Source organism: Opisthocomus hoazin, chromosome 7 (genome assembly GCF_030867145.1).
Source record: "Opisthocomus hoazin isolate bOpiHoa1 chromosome 7, bOpiHoa1.hap1, whole genome shotgun sequence".
In the NCBI taxonomy this organism is placed as follows: domain Eukaryota; kingdom Metazoa; phylum Chordata; class Aves; order Opisthocomiformes; family Opisthocomidae; genus Opisthocomus; species Opisthocomus hoazin.
The window spans coordinates 30,886,985-30,899,302 of NC_134420.1; the positions used below are offsets into that span (position 1 = coordinate 30,886,985).

At 44.7% G+C, this 12,318-nt stretch overlaps 1 protein-coding gene across 1 annotated transcript; it reads left to right on the plus strand.

Moving 5' to 3' along the window:
- Positions 1-391: 391 nt before the first annotated feature.
- Positions 392-11,768, plus strand: VPS18 (VPS18 core subunit of CORVET and HOPS complexes). The gene is made up of 5 exons (XM_075426661.1): positions 392-541; positions 5,501-5,642; positions 5,832-5,923; positions 6,669-8,539; positions 9,279-11,768. The coding sequence occupies exons 1-5, from the start codon at positions 451-453 to the stop codon at positions 10,005-10,007; spliced, it is 2,925 nt and encodes a 974-aa protein (XP_075282776.1). The 5' UTR covers positions 392-450; the 3' UTR covers positions 10,008-11,768.
- Positions 11,769-12,318: the final 550 nt, after the last annotated feature.

Below are 12,318 nucleotides of genomic sequence, written 5' to 3' on the forward strand. Positions count from 1 at the left end.
GCACCATCCCAACCCAGCGATCCCAGGGAAGCAGGCCGACACGCTCCACCAGGTAACTTATCACGCACATGGCTGCACCTGAGAGGATGGCAGCAAGCAGAAGCCGCGAGCGCTGCACGGCTGCACAAGGCCTGCAAGCCTTGCCATGTCCACACGCACCCCAAGACCTGGAAGCAAGGGTACAGGCCCACTACCCAACTTCAGGGTATTATTAGGGACACGAAGATCCAAGCTCCGACTACAAGCGCCACTCCCACCAGCAAGCCCCGCTGCCATCTTGAGGCGGGAGAACCCCTTCCCTCAGGGAAGCTCCCGCCCTGCGCGCCAGGGCAGAGGGGGCAGGGCCGCGGCGCAGGCGCAGTGCGCCGCCGGGGTCACGTGACGGGGGTCAGCTGAGCGTCGGCGGCAGCGAGTGGTGGGGGTCTGTGGTGCCGGTGACCGTCGGCGGCCATGGCCTCCATCCTGGACGAGTACGAAGACTCCCTGTACCGCTCCGCCTCCGTGCAGCAGAGCCGCGCCAGCGTGGGCATCCCGCACTCCGGTGGGTGCGCGGCGCTGCGGTTACCGCCAGGTCCCGGGCGCGTCGTGCCCCCCCCCCCCCCCTCCCGCCCCCCCCCCGGCCCGGCGGAGTGCTCGGCGCGGGCCTGCTCCCACCGCTGACCCCTCGAGGAGTCCCACTGCGGCGAGGGGGGGAGCAGGGCACGCTGGGCTGTGGGCCGTGCTCCCAGCAGACGGTGTGTGGCTGCGCGGGGGACGCTTGGTTCCTGGTGAAGCTCGGGGGTGGTGCAGGTCGTCGAGGCTGGTCACCCGTGGGAGGGCTCGGTCGGGCCGTAGCGGCCTGTGCCGTGGTGCGCGGTGGTGTGCCTTGGTGGTCTCAAGTAGTAACTGCGCCTCGGCACTGCTTGGTTCGGAGCTATGGCAGTTGTCTGGGATCATCTCATCAGCTTGCTTCCCTCTTGGTGTTTTTTTTATTCCCCTGCTCTCTGAGGAACCCAGCCGTTACAGCCAGAGTGTTCTGGCTGTGTGCACAGCTGTACCTGCGTGGGGTTGGTTTCTGAACCCAGGGACAGTTCACCAAAGGCTTCATTGTTCCGAGTGTTTCCCTTAGGCTGACTACATGATGGCAAGGTTACTGCTGAAGAAGATTACCAAGAAAGCAATCTGTATCGCTATTAAACTTTTCTGTCAAGGTCTGTGAAGCTTTGGTATGCTGTACTATTCAGGGAGGTGTACAATCAGTGTAAAGTAACAGTGTGACGAGCAGTCAGTTGTTTCTTAAATCTGAAAGAAGGCAAACAAATGGCAGGTATATTCCATGATAAATTGAAGCTTTGTTAGATTCAGTAGCTGTTCCCTATTACACACCACCTCACAACATTTTATTGTGTGTGGCAGGGAAATGTAGGTTATGAGAGGAACTAGTCTGACCTGATACTGTCGTGGTAGTACCAGCCGCTATGCAGAGCTGGCATTTTTGAGTTACAAGTTTGGAAATGCATGGACACATTCTTTCAAGTTTTTTTTCTCATATAGTGTTGCCCACTGTTAACCTGTGGGGAAATCAGGTTGTGAGGTTTCTATATGTGGTAAGAATTGATTAATTATGTCATACTACATATATTTTTTAGTATAAGTACACAAACAGAATTACTCTGAGTCTAGGTACTGAAGTAAATATGCTCCTCGTATTTGTTTTGACATGCATAGTTATTTTGTTGTGTAATGTTAGATAAAGAAGTGTCCTGAATAGGTGTTGTGCAAAACAGTGTTGGGACAAGCCGTGTTGCCGAAAATAAATTTTTGAGGACTCAGCTTTTTTGATTGACTGCTGCAACATTATCTTACAGTTGAGATATCTGACTGTTTGCTGACAATTGATGTTGGCAAAGGAGCTTTTGGAAGCTACTTAATTGCAAAGGGGATTTTAATTAGTCTTAAATCAGACTGCACTGGTGATTTTGAATGAAACTTGGGCTGGTAGAAGTTGTGGGCAATTGGAACTTTAAGCAAATTGATTCTGGAAAAAGATGCAAGTGAACAGTTAACTTCCTGAAAGCAGTCCTAAAGGTTAGGTTGGAAATTTTGGAAGATGTTCAAACTTACTCCTCTGTTTCAGTTAGTTGTTCCCTGTGCTTGTTAAACTTCAGGTGCTGTTTCTCGAAGACGTAGGTAACCAAGCAGTGACTCTGTTGCCAACCTAAAGTAGTGCTGCAGTGTAAACTTAAAGTACTGCAGTTCCAGCATGACAAGACCTACTTTGACCTGCTGTACATTACTGACATTGGTGAGCTTAGATCTTTGAACAGGTTAAAAGCTTTAAGGATTTGCCCAGAAATCAGGGTGGGAAATGCTGCAGTAGAATCTCGCCTGAGCAGAGGAGGAACTTTGGGGTCGAGATGGAGCGCACTGTTTGAAGGGAATGCATGTTATAGAATAGAAGTCTCCTTTTTATAGAGAACTGTAAGCTAAAGAAGTGCATCCATCTCCTGTTATGGATGCTAACTAAAGCCCTCATGTCAGTGATGATCATCCTGCAGTTGTTATAACTGTTGTGAATACAGTCCTAAAGAGTCCAGAATGCTGGAATCCAGTCCACTGGCTTGAACTATGACTGAACAAAAAAACCCCAGACTCCCCCCAGCGCAAAACCCCTACCTGCATATAGGCGCTAGTTGTTCCCTTTCCTTCCTGTGTTTGGGTTTCCTTGCTGTCTCAGTCTGCCTTGTTTTGCCTGGTGGCAATCTGAAAAAAATTCAGCATTGTCTGAATGAATGTGACTTGGTGATTTCATTGTGCTATGTAGGTTTTTCCCGTCAGAGTAATCCTTTTCTTATATGTCTACAAATAGGTATTTGTATTTATTGGTTAGCTGTGACAGCATGTGAATCTGCAGCTTGGGACTTTTGTCTGCATGTTTTGAACTGCAGTTCATACCAGCAAATGTAAGCCGTGGCATTGTAGCTCCTTAGTGTGAAATGAAGAACATCTGTTTTGCTTAACTGGAAAGAATTGGAAGGAGTGCACATTTGCATAAGTGGGTAATGTTGAAGATGTGGATCAATGTGTAGGAAAAAAAACGTATGTGCTGAGCAAAAGGCTGCCTTCTCAGATTGTGGTTGCTTTGTCTGTTCCTGTATGTGAGTCTTTCCTCTAAAACAAGAATGCTTTAAAGATCCCTCAGCTGCCTAGTGTTGAGGCAGAGGCAAGGAGAAGGCATTGGCAGAAGAGGCAGTTAAAGGGTTTGTAGCAGGCTGCTTTCTGCTATGACACTGGCCTTTTCAACAGCAACATGGCTGAAATTGGAGTTTTTCAGCGTAACTTGGGGGAGGTTATAGGTACCGAGTGTGCTTTGTAGTGGTGCTGTTAGTCCCAGTCTAGAGGGTGTCATGTCTGTGCTCTTTAGGATGGAAGCAGCCTGGTTTCTCTGAGATACGATCCCAGGTTTCTTTTTTGTTTAAGTTTATATCTTCCTAGTTAGCTACTTTGGCTGTGAATAGCCTTAACTTGCTATAGCTCTTTTCATTTTTAACCTTCCTGTCCAGGCTGCTGCATCGATCTGCTTGCTTTAAACATCCTTCACTCGCATGTGGAGCGAAGCAGATGGCTTAACCTAGCAAAGTATCAATCTGTCTTGCTTTCTAGCTTGAGGCAGTGTGGTCAGACTGAGATTCTCTGCTGTTTTCTTTCTCGGAGGGTTATGTAAGGCTTTGTGCGTATGGGAAATTTAGTCCCTGGGAAAACTTGTCTCGTGGGACAGATATGGATGAAATTTTGTGATAAGATCTGCTTGTGGATGGACATATGTACCAGGACTTTGCTACTGAGCATCATCACTTGCTTCTGCTTTGATATGAATGCCTACTTATTTTGCAGTTCACTGGCATATCTGAGCTCTTTTGTGGGTTTTGGTTTTTTTTTTTTTTGCTTCCTCATAGGAAGACCATAAAGAGTGCTGTCCTCATTTAGGAATAGAATGGCATGGTCTCTGCAAGTCCTGTGGTTTTGAGTGCAGAGGTCTACCTGTCTTCAATGAACACTAAATCTGTTGTGCTGCTTCTCTGTGCTGCCACATGGTATTACAGGCTCACCTATCTTAAAAGTTTCAGTTTGCTGACCCTTTGCCTATGTCTGGGCTTTTGCCTTTGTTGTAGCCAAAAAAATGTGTTTTAGAGTTTGAACTGCATCCTGTGCAGATGGGCAAAGCACTGGAGATCATAAAATGCTTTTAAAGCAATAGGTTTCCAAGTTTTATTAATTTATTTATTGCCATATTTCTGCAGAAGTATGTCACTTCCCTCAAATCAGACCATACTTCTCCATTCTCTGCCTCTCCCACCTAGATCTCCTTCATAAGTAATCCCTCAACATGCCTTCCTGTGGATGCCGCATTTCCCAGGCTGGTTGGGCCTTAACTGACTGGCTGCATACGTCATTAGTCACATGAGCTAACTTGCTCTGGTTGTACACGCTCCTGTTTTCAGTTCATTGATTTGTCGGGTTTGCTTGGTTGGGCTTAAAAGGCAACATGTGTCCCATAAGGTGGCCATGTCTTGTGAAACTTCAACCTTTAACTTAATCAGGCATTTCTTAGAATTCAGGCATGGTTTTTGAAAGGATCTGAGGATTAGGTTAGTCTGGCTCCATCTCGGGATTTGCCATGAAGCAGTAAACCAGTCTGAATGGGTTTTGGCTCGGGAAGCAATTTATGCCAAGATTGGAGCATTGATTCAGCAATCACCAGGTCTTGCTTATTGTTTTGGCCCTAATATGTGGTTTGCATGCCTTCCAGCAACAACTGGAAAGTTGCAGTTAGGATACTGTTATGGTTGGTAAAACAGGGTTATGGTAAAAGCATCATTGTGACCTCCAGCTGTGTTCCCTGCAGCAAACAATCCAACAGACTTCTCTCTATGATGATGTTTGCTGTGTGGATACAAAGTAACACAACATGGATTTAAAAATAGCTTTAATTTGTGAATGATGGATGTCAAGTATGGTAGCTCATTCAATTCCAACATGGAATAAGAGAGAAATACATTTCAATTAATGCCATGGTGGTCTGTTGGGTAGCTTGTATGGGAGTGTCAAACCAGAGCCCTCTTGGAGTCCTGTGTAATACCATCCGTTCTTTCCTGTCTTGAACAAAGAAACTGTCTACCAAGGAAAACAAATTATGTTGTGATTCTACTCTGGTTTTCAGCTTTTTATCAGTTTATGTTACAGTTTTGTGGTTTCCTCTGTAATTCTGTGTGCTTCCAAACTAATGCTTGTGAAAAGTTTGCAGTTCTGTGACACAACAGTACTGCTTTTTGTTCCTGTTACACATATGTATGTGAGTGCTGTTCTCTGTGTTCGTGCTCCATGGAGCACACTCTCTTTTCAGTAAAACTCAGAGCAGGCAATGATCCTTCTAGTCTTCTAGGTTAGATTTTGATGTAGTGTGGGGCTGTTGTGGGTTTTTGTCTTGTTTTGGTTTTAAGTGTTCACATTTTTTCTCTAGGATATGTGAATGCACGACTGGAGAAGGAAACGCCAATATTTAACAAGCAAAGGATTGATTTTGCTCCTCCAGAGAAAATTAACAGCTTAGTGGTCTCCTCTAACCAGCTCTGTATGAGCCTTGGCAAAGACACCCTTCTCAGGTAATGTTGCCAGAGACTTGAAGTTATTGCTTGTTTTCCCTGTCTTTTTTTTTTTTTTCCTCTTAAGTTGCCAGAGAACTTACAATTACAAACAGGATAAGAAGCCATGAACCCAATATGGAAAACAGTAAGCAATTACACCTACGCGAACTTTTGTTGGAAGCATGCTTTCATGGTTTCTCTTTTCAGGATTGATCTTGGGAAGCCAGATGAACCTAATCAGGTAGAGCTGGGACGCAAAGATGAAGCCAAAGTCTACAAGATGTTTTTGGACCACACAGGTGAGGCAGTGGACTATATCTATTTACAGGCAGTGGTTGGCAGCAGATGCAATGGAATGTGCATAACAAGCACTGGTGATGGAGTTCTCTTTCTGTTCTGTATATAAGGAGAACAGGTGGTTCCTCTGTGGGCAGGGCTCCATTCCTAGGGGCCCTGCCTACTGATTTGCCCTTGTGCTGTTAGAAAAACACTGGTTTGTTGTGTGTATGTTGTTGCTTTTGAATTGTCTGAAATGAACACATGCAATTAGGCTGTTCTGAGGAAGGCTGCTAAAATCAATATAATGAAGTCTTTGCAGTCACCCAGTGCTGTATGTGTTTATGTAAGAATTTTTTAAAAGGACTGTAAACCATCTGCAGGTCACTGTAGCCTTGACTAATTTAAAAAAAACAAAAAAACAAACAAAAGCTTGGAAAGAGATGCTCATATCTGTCACCAACTGCCAGGGATAAGAGAGAACTCTGCGAACTGTTTGTGCTTGGAACACTTATTGAAACTGAAGAATACCTTCTCGCTGAAGCATCTGGGACTAGTCATTTAAGTTTGCAACACATGGGCTACTGTTCTGATCCAGCATGGAAATCCCCCACATTCCTATAAATGCCTGGGAAAGTCTTGGATTAAGTATGTTGGTATCAGAGTTTATCAAATGTGAGGATTAGAAGCCTCAGGAATTTGGCTTGCTTAGGCACAGTCTTAATTTGTTCTCTCCTTCTCCTTCCCGTATCCCTCTCCTGTTGGCAGGCTCTCATCTCCTGATTGCTCTGAACACTAGTGAATGCCTTTACCTGAACAGAAGTGTTCAGAAAGTGCGAGCACTCTCCCGCTGGAAAGGCCACTTGATTGAAAGTGTGGGCTGGAACAAATTTCTCGGTTCAGAGACCAACACTGGGCCTATCCTGGTTGGGACAGCCCAGGGGCAGATCTATGAGGCTGAAATCTCCGTCAGCGAGGGAAGCCTCTTCAGCACTAATCCCGACCAGTACTTCCGACAGGTCTACACTCTGGAGGAGGAATCAGGACCTGCCCCAGTCTGCTGCTTGGAGACTGAACGAGGGATGGAAGGGAAATTTTTTATTATAGCCACCACTCGAAAGAGACTCTTCCAGTTTGTTGGCAAAGTGCCTGAAGGGACAGAGCAGCAAGGCTTCAGCTCCATATTTGCTATGCATGCTGACCATTTGCCCAGCTTCCGGGAGTTTCCAGCCAGCTTTGGTTTCAGCGAGATAGCCTTTTACACCCCAAAACTGCGCTCCAACTCACGCTCCTTTGCCTGGATGATGGGAAATGGTGTTTTATATGGTACATTGGATTATAGCCGTCCTGATTCAATTCTGAGTGATGAACGGGTCTGGGTTTATCCTTCTGATATTGACATAACAGTGAACAAACCAATATCCATTGTACTTACCCAGTTCCACTTCCTGTTGCTGCTGCATGATCGGGTGAAGGCTGTATGCACTCTGAATGGGCAGGTTGTTTTTCAAGATCTGTTCCTGGAGAAGTTTGGCTTGCTGACACGCATGATCAAAGATCCCACAGTCCAGCAGATATGGATCCACACTGAGAAAGTAGTGTTCCGCTACCACGTCCAGCGGGAATCTAGAGATGTGTGGAAGATGTATATGAATATGAACAAGTTTGATTTAGCCAAAGAGTATTGTAAAGACCGTCCAGAGTGCCTAGATATTGTGCTGGCAAAAGAGGCAGAGCACTGCTTCCAAAACAAGAGGTATCTAGACAGTGCCAAATGCTATGCGCTGACCCAGAACTACTTTGAGGAAATTGCCCTTAAGTTCATTGAAGCCAAGCAAGAAGAGGCTCTGATGGAGTTTCTCATTAAGAAGCTAAGTAACCTAAAGCCTTCTGAGAAGACACAGACCACTCTGCTGACCACGTGGTTAACGGAGCTGTACCTGAACTGGCTAGGCATATTGGAAGGAGATCCCTCACAGCGAAATCTCTATTTGGATACACGGGAGAAGTTTCGTACTTTCCTGAGCAGTCCTAAAAACAAAGACTGTCTGTTTAATAACCGGGCATCTATTTATGAGCTGTTGGCAAGCCACGGGGACACAGAGCACATGGTCTACTTTGCAGTCATCATGCAGGACTACGAGCGTGTAGTAGCTCACCACTGCCAGCATGATGAGTACGATGAAGCTCTAAATGTGCTGTCCAGGCACAGAGACGAGAAGCTGTTCTACAAGTTCTCTCCAGTCCTCATCCAGCATATTCCCAAGAAGGTAGTAGATGCTTGGATTTCTATGGGCTCTAGGCTGGATGCCAGGAACCTCATTCCAGCTCTTGTTAACTATAGCCAGAGTGCCAGCACCCAGCAGATCAATGAAGCCATTAGATATATGGAGTTCTGTGTCTATCAGCTGGAGGAAACCCAGCAAGCCATTCACAACTACCTATTGTCTCTTTATGCTTTGTGTCGGCCGGACTCGCTGCTATCATACCTGGAGCAAGCAGGAACCAACCCAAACAGGATCCATTATGACCTGAAGTATGCATTGCGCCTGTGTGCAGAGCATGGGCACCACCATGCATGTGTCCATATTTACAAAGTGATGGAATTATATGAGGAGGCTGTGGATCTTGCCTTACAGGTATGTGTGTATCTGTGCCTGTGTGCTATGATATATAGGAATGTAGCTTGTTCAAGGTGTCTTGAACAACCAAGCATTCGGAGGACCTGGGCAGACTCATCAGTATAAGAGTTGTGTAGCTAAGTCTGGGAAGAAAGACCTGTCTGTGTTAATGTATTTCTGTGCTTTCATGGTTGTTTTAAGTATACAACTGACTGTGACAAGCCATAATTGAGAGTAGGGGCATGGAAGGTACAAGGGTGAGTACTGTCTGTCTGAAGCTCAGTCTCTAATGTAGAATACCTTTAACATATCTATTTATGCAAGGCTTGTATAGCTATTGTTCAGGATTCTAGTTACTTCCTATTCCTAGCTATAATAATTATCACAGAAGAATGCCTCTGTCAGCTTAGTCTGACCTTCAGGGACATGTTGGAATTTTTTCTATCGGCATTGCTATGTCTTTGCTGAAATATGTGGCCAGCAAAGGTACCGTAATGTGGTTTTGCCCTTATTGTAGTGATGGGCTTTGTCATTTTCTTCTGGGTAGCAAGCAGATCTTCAGGGAGGAATACTGGTGGAGAGAAGAGGTGTTTGACATATAAATAAGGAGCAGGCCAGTAGTGCAGCCCTAGGCAATGAGATAACAATAGAAGTTTTCTATTAATGCCTCCTGTAATGGACAGCAGACTTTGGAGCTGAATGGTGGATAAATGAAGATGGAAGCTTCACTCAATTTCCTTGTCTGTCCAACTTCTAGGTGGATGTTGATCTTGCCAAGTCCTGTGCAGATCTGCCTGAAGATGATGAGGAACTCCGGAAGAAACTCTGGTTGAAGATTGCTCGCCATGTTGTTCAGGAAGAGAAGGATGTCAAGAAGGCAATGGCCTGCCTCTCCAGCTGTGCCCTGCTGAAGATTGAAGATGTCCTGCCATTCTTTCCAGACTTTGTCACTATTGACCATTTCAAGGAGGCAATCTGTAACTCCCTGGAGGACTACAACAAGCACATTGAGGAGCTGAAAAGGGAGATGGAGGAGGCTACACAGAGTGCCAAGAGAATCCGAGAGGACATCCAGGAAATGAGAAATAAGTATGGCTCTGTGGAGCCTCAGGAAAAATGTGCTGCTTGTGACTTTCCACTTCTGAACCGCCCTTTTTACCTTTTCCTTTGTGGTCACATGTTTCACTATGACTGTCTCCTCCAAGCCGTTTTCCCAAACCTTCCTGCCTATAAGCAGGCAAAACTTGAAGATCTTCAGAAGAAGCTGGCAGCTACCAGTCAGCCTTCCAAGAGCCACCATCGTCCCAAGGACGCAGATACCATTAGCTTGGGGAAGGGGCAGCAGAGCCGGGAACAGATCAAAGCTGACATTGATGACATTGTGGCAGCCGAATGTGTGTACTGTGGTGAGCTGATGATCCGGTCCATTGACAAGCCTTTTATTGATCCCCAAAAATATGAAGAGGAGATGCAAAGCTGGCTGTAGTTTTCCAAATCTGCAACTGTCATGCACCAGAATGGTTTTGTTCACAACTTGAGAAGCTTCTGTGGTGGAAATATAACCTCCAGATGCAGGAACACAGTGACTTCTGCAGAACTCGAAGGAAAGAGTAGTGGGGTCTTGTTATCAGGATTACAGTGAACTAGTCTTGAAAAATGGGGAGATATAGCTATGGCTGTCTACGAACTTGAACAATAGTTAGAGCTAACCTACTGGAATATTTTTTAGCACATGCTTGCTGCGTGCACTTCTTCTGAGGTTCTCAGTATGAAGCTAATGGAGTGCCTTGTTGTCCAGAAGGAATTGGGAGCAGCCTATGATTTGTCTTCCCTGTTGTGTGGTATTTGTTTTGGTGACGGTAAACTTAAAGGGAAATGTAATGAAGAATATATGCTCTTGCATATATATATTTTGTAAACATCATACTACACAAATACATGTTTCTACACACTGTAATATAAGAATGTGTATAATTCTCAAGCAGGAGTGTCTCATAATACAGTTCAGTCATTTGCTTGCAATTACAGGCTTTATGGACAAGCCCATACAATTGAATTTTCTCTAGGTTCTCCTCACTTTGTTTCTGACATTACATCCCAGCCTGTTCACCCCTTCCTCCCTCTCTCCGTCCTGTTTCTGCTATGACTGTCTTTGTATAGTGGGTCTTGGTTTTGTCTTCACCTCAAACCAAAATTGATATATGCAGTACTGATGTTTCGACTGATGCTCTGCAAGCAGGAACACAGCCTATTTGTATTGTCCTGCTGTGGTCCTCTTCAAGCTGCACTAGACTAGAGGTCTAGTCATAGATTCTCTCAAGGGTAAAGTACAGAAAAGTTCTGTTGGTGTGAAATTTGCTTTGCCATTTGAAGCCAGTACCTTGTGACCAGGCAGTCCCTTGCCTTCCTGACAGTATTTTATACTTTCTGGAGATGGCTGCAGGTCAGTGCTGCTGTCTATTGCTCTGACGTGGAAAATTCTTCCCAGACGTGGCAATCACTGCATTGTGGATGAGGGAACAAAATTGCTTTAGTGATTTAGCAAGGGCTACTCATTTTATTTTTGAAGAAACTAAAATTTTAATGAAATGCTACTGTTTGGGGCTGAATCACAAAGGTAGTAATTGGCAGAATGATCTAAATGAAAAATGATGATTCTTGTAATTAAGGCAATAGAAAATACTATCTTCTGAAAAACCTCTTCAGTTCTTTCGCGTGAATGTATGTGCTTGTCTTGAGTACCTCTTGTAATTTGCTAGTCCCTTACCCTGTTGGTAGGGTTATAGAGATGCGCCTTCACATCATTGAAAAAGAATGTAAGTTGGTTTCCTCAAGGAGCTGGCCTAGGAATTTTGATAGCTGTTCAGAGCTCCAGAAGAACATCCATGCTTTTGTTGAGAGCTTCAGCCTGGAATGAATGGATTTTATCGGTGTAAAATAACGTGAGTAATAAAAAACAGAGCTGACAGTAGGAAGACCTGAGATTTTGAAATCCTCTTTTCATTGTTGGAGCCATGGGATAGGCAGTCTTATTACTGCCTGGTAGTGTTTGTTGCTGGTTTATCAGGAACTGCTGTTTCAGTGGTTCCATTAAGCAGTGGTTCAGAAACCCCACGTGCTGTAGTTTCCTCTGGCTCTGGACAGCCATTTGCTACGAGTAAGTCGATGGATCTGCCAGAAGAATTTGTAATGCAAACTAAATGTGATGTCTTTTGAAGTTCAGAATTAAACCTGTTATAACTAGTCACTCCTGAATCATTATCTTTTCATGTAAGCAGTGTGATATTTAAGGTTGTATATGTAATTATAAAAGAACAGTACAGCCCCCGTCCGCCCCCAACCTAGTTTCTGGTCAAAGGCAGTAACTATTTTTCTACCCTTTAGCAGGAACATGAGTAACACCTCATTCCGATGCAGGGGGTAATTTAAAGTTACTTATTCTCTTTGAGATGTTCTTAATACTTGTTCCATCTCTTTACTTTTGGGTTTTTTACAGGATGGTTTCCTAGTATGTTGGAATTACTAGAGTCCTCCATTCTTTTTCTATTAGTGCTACAGAACAGTTGCTATGTTCTACATAAAAGTTTCTGTCATGCTCTGGAGATTAGCAATATTATTTGCATATAGACTGTTCCAGGGAGATCTGCTTGTCCCTAATATTGGAAGAAGTGTGTGTTTGTGGGAACTGATGCATAGCAAGTAAATAAAACCCCTGAAGTCTTTGCCTGAGGTGGGATGCTAGGGAAAGGCATCTCAAGAACCTACTGATTTCAGTCTTAGGTGTTAATATGCCTCAG

Excerpts from the sequence above, each read along its gene's own strand:
- VPS18 (XM_075426661.1), top strand. The coding sequence starts at position 451 with ATGGCCTCCATCCTGGACGAGTACGAAGACTCCCTGTACCGCTCCGCC. Across the intron at positions 5,643-5,831 it reads GGCAAAGACACCCTTCTCAG|GATTGATCTTGGGAAGCCAG; the intron begins GTAATGTTGCCA and ends TTCTCTTTTCAG. Across the intron at positions 5,924-6,668 it reads GATGTTTTTGGACCACACAG|GCTCTCATCTCCTGATTGCT; the intron begins GTGAGGCAGTGG and ends TCCTGTTGGCAG.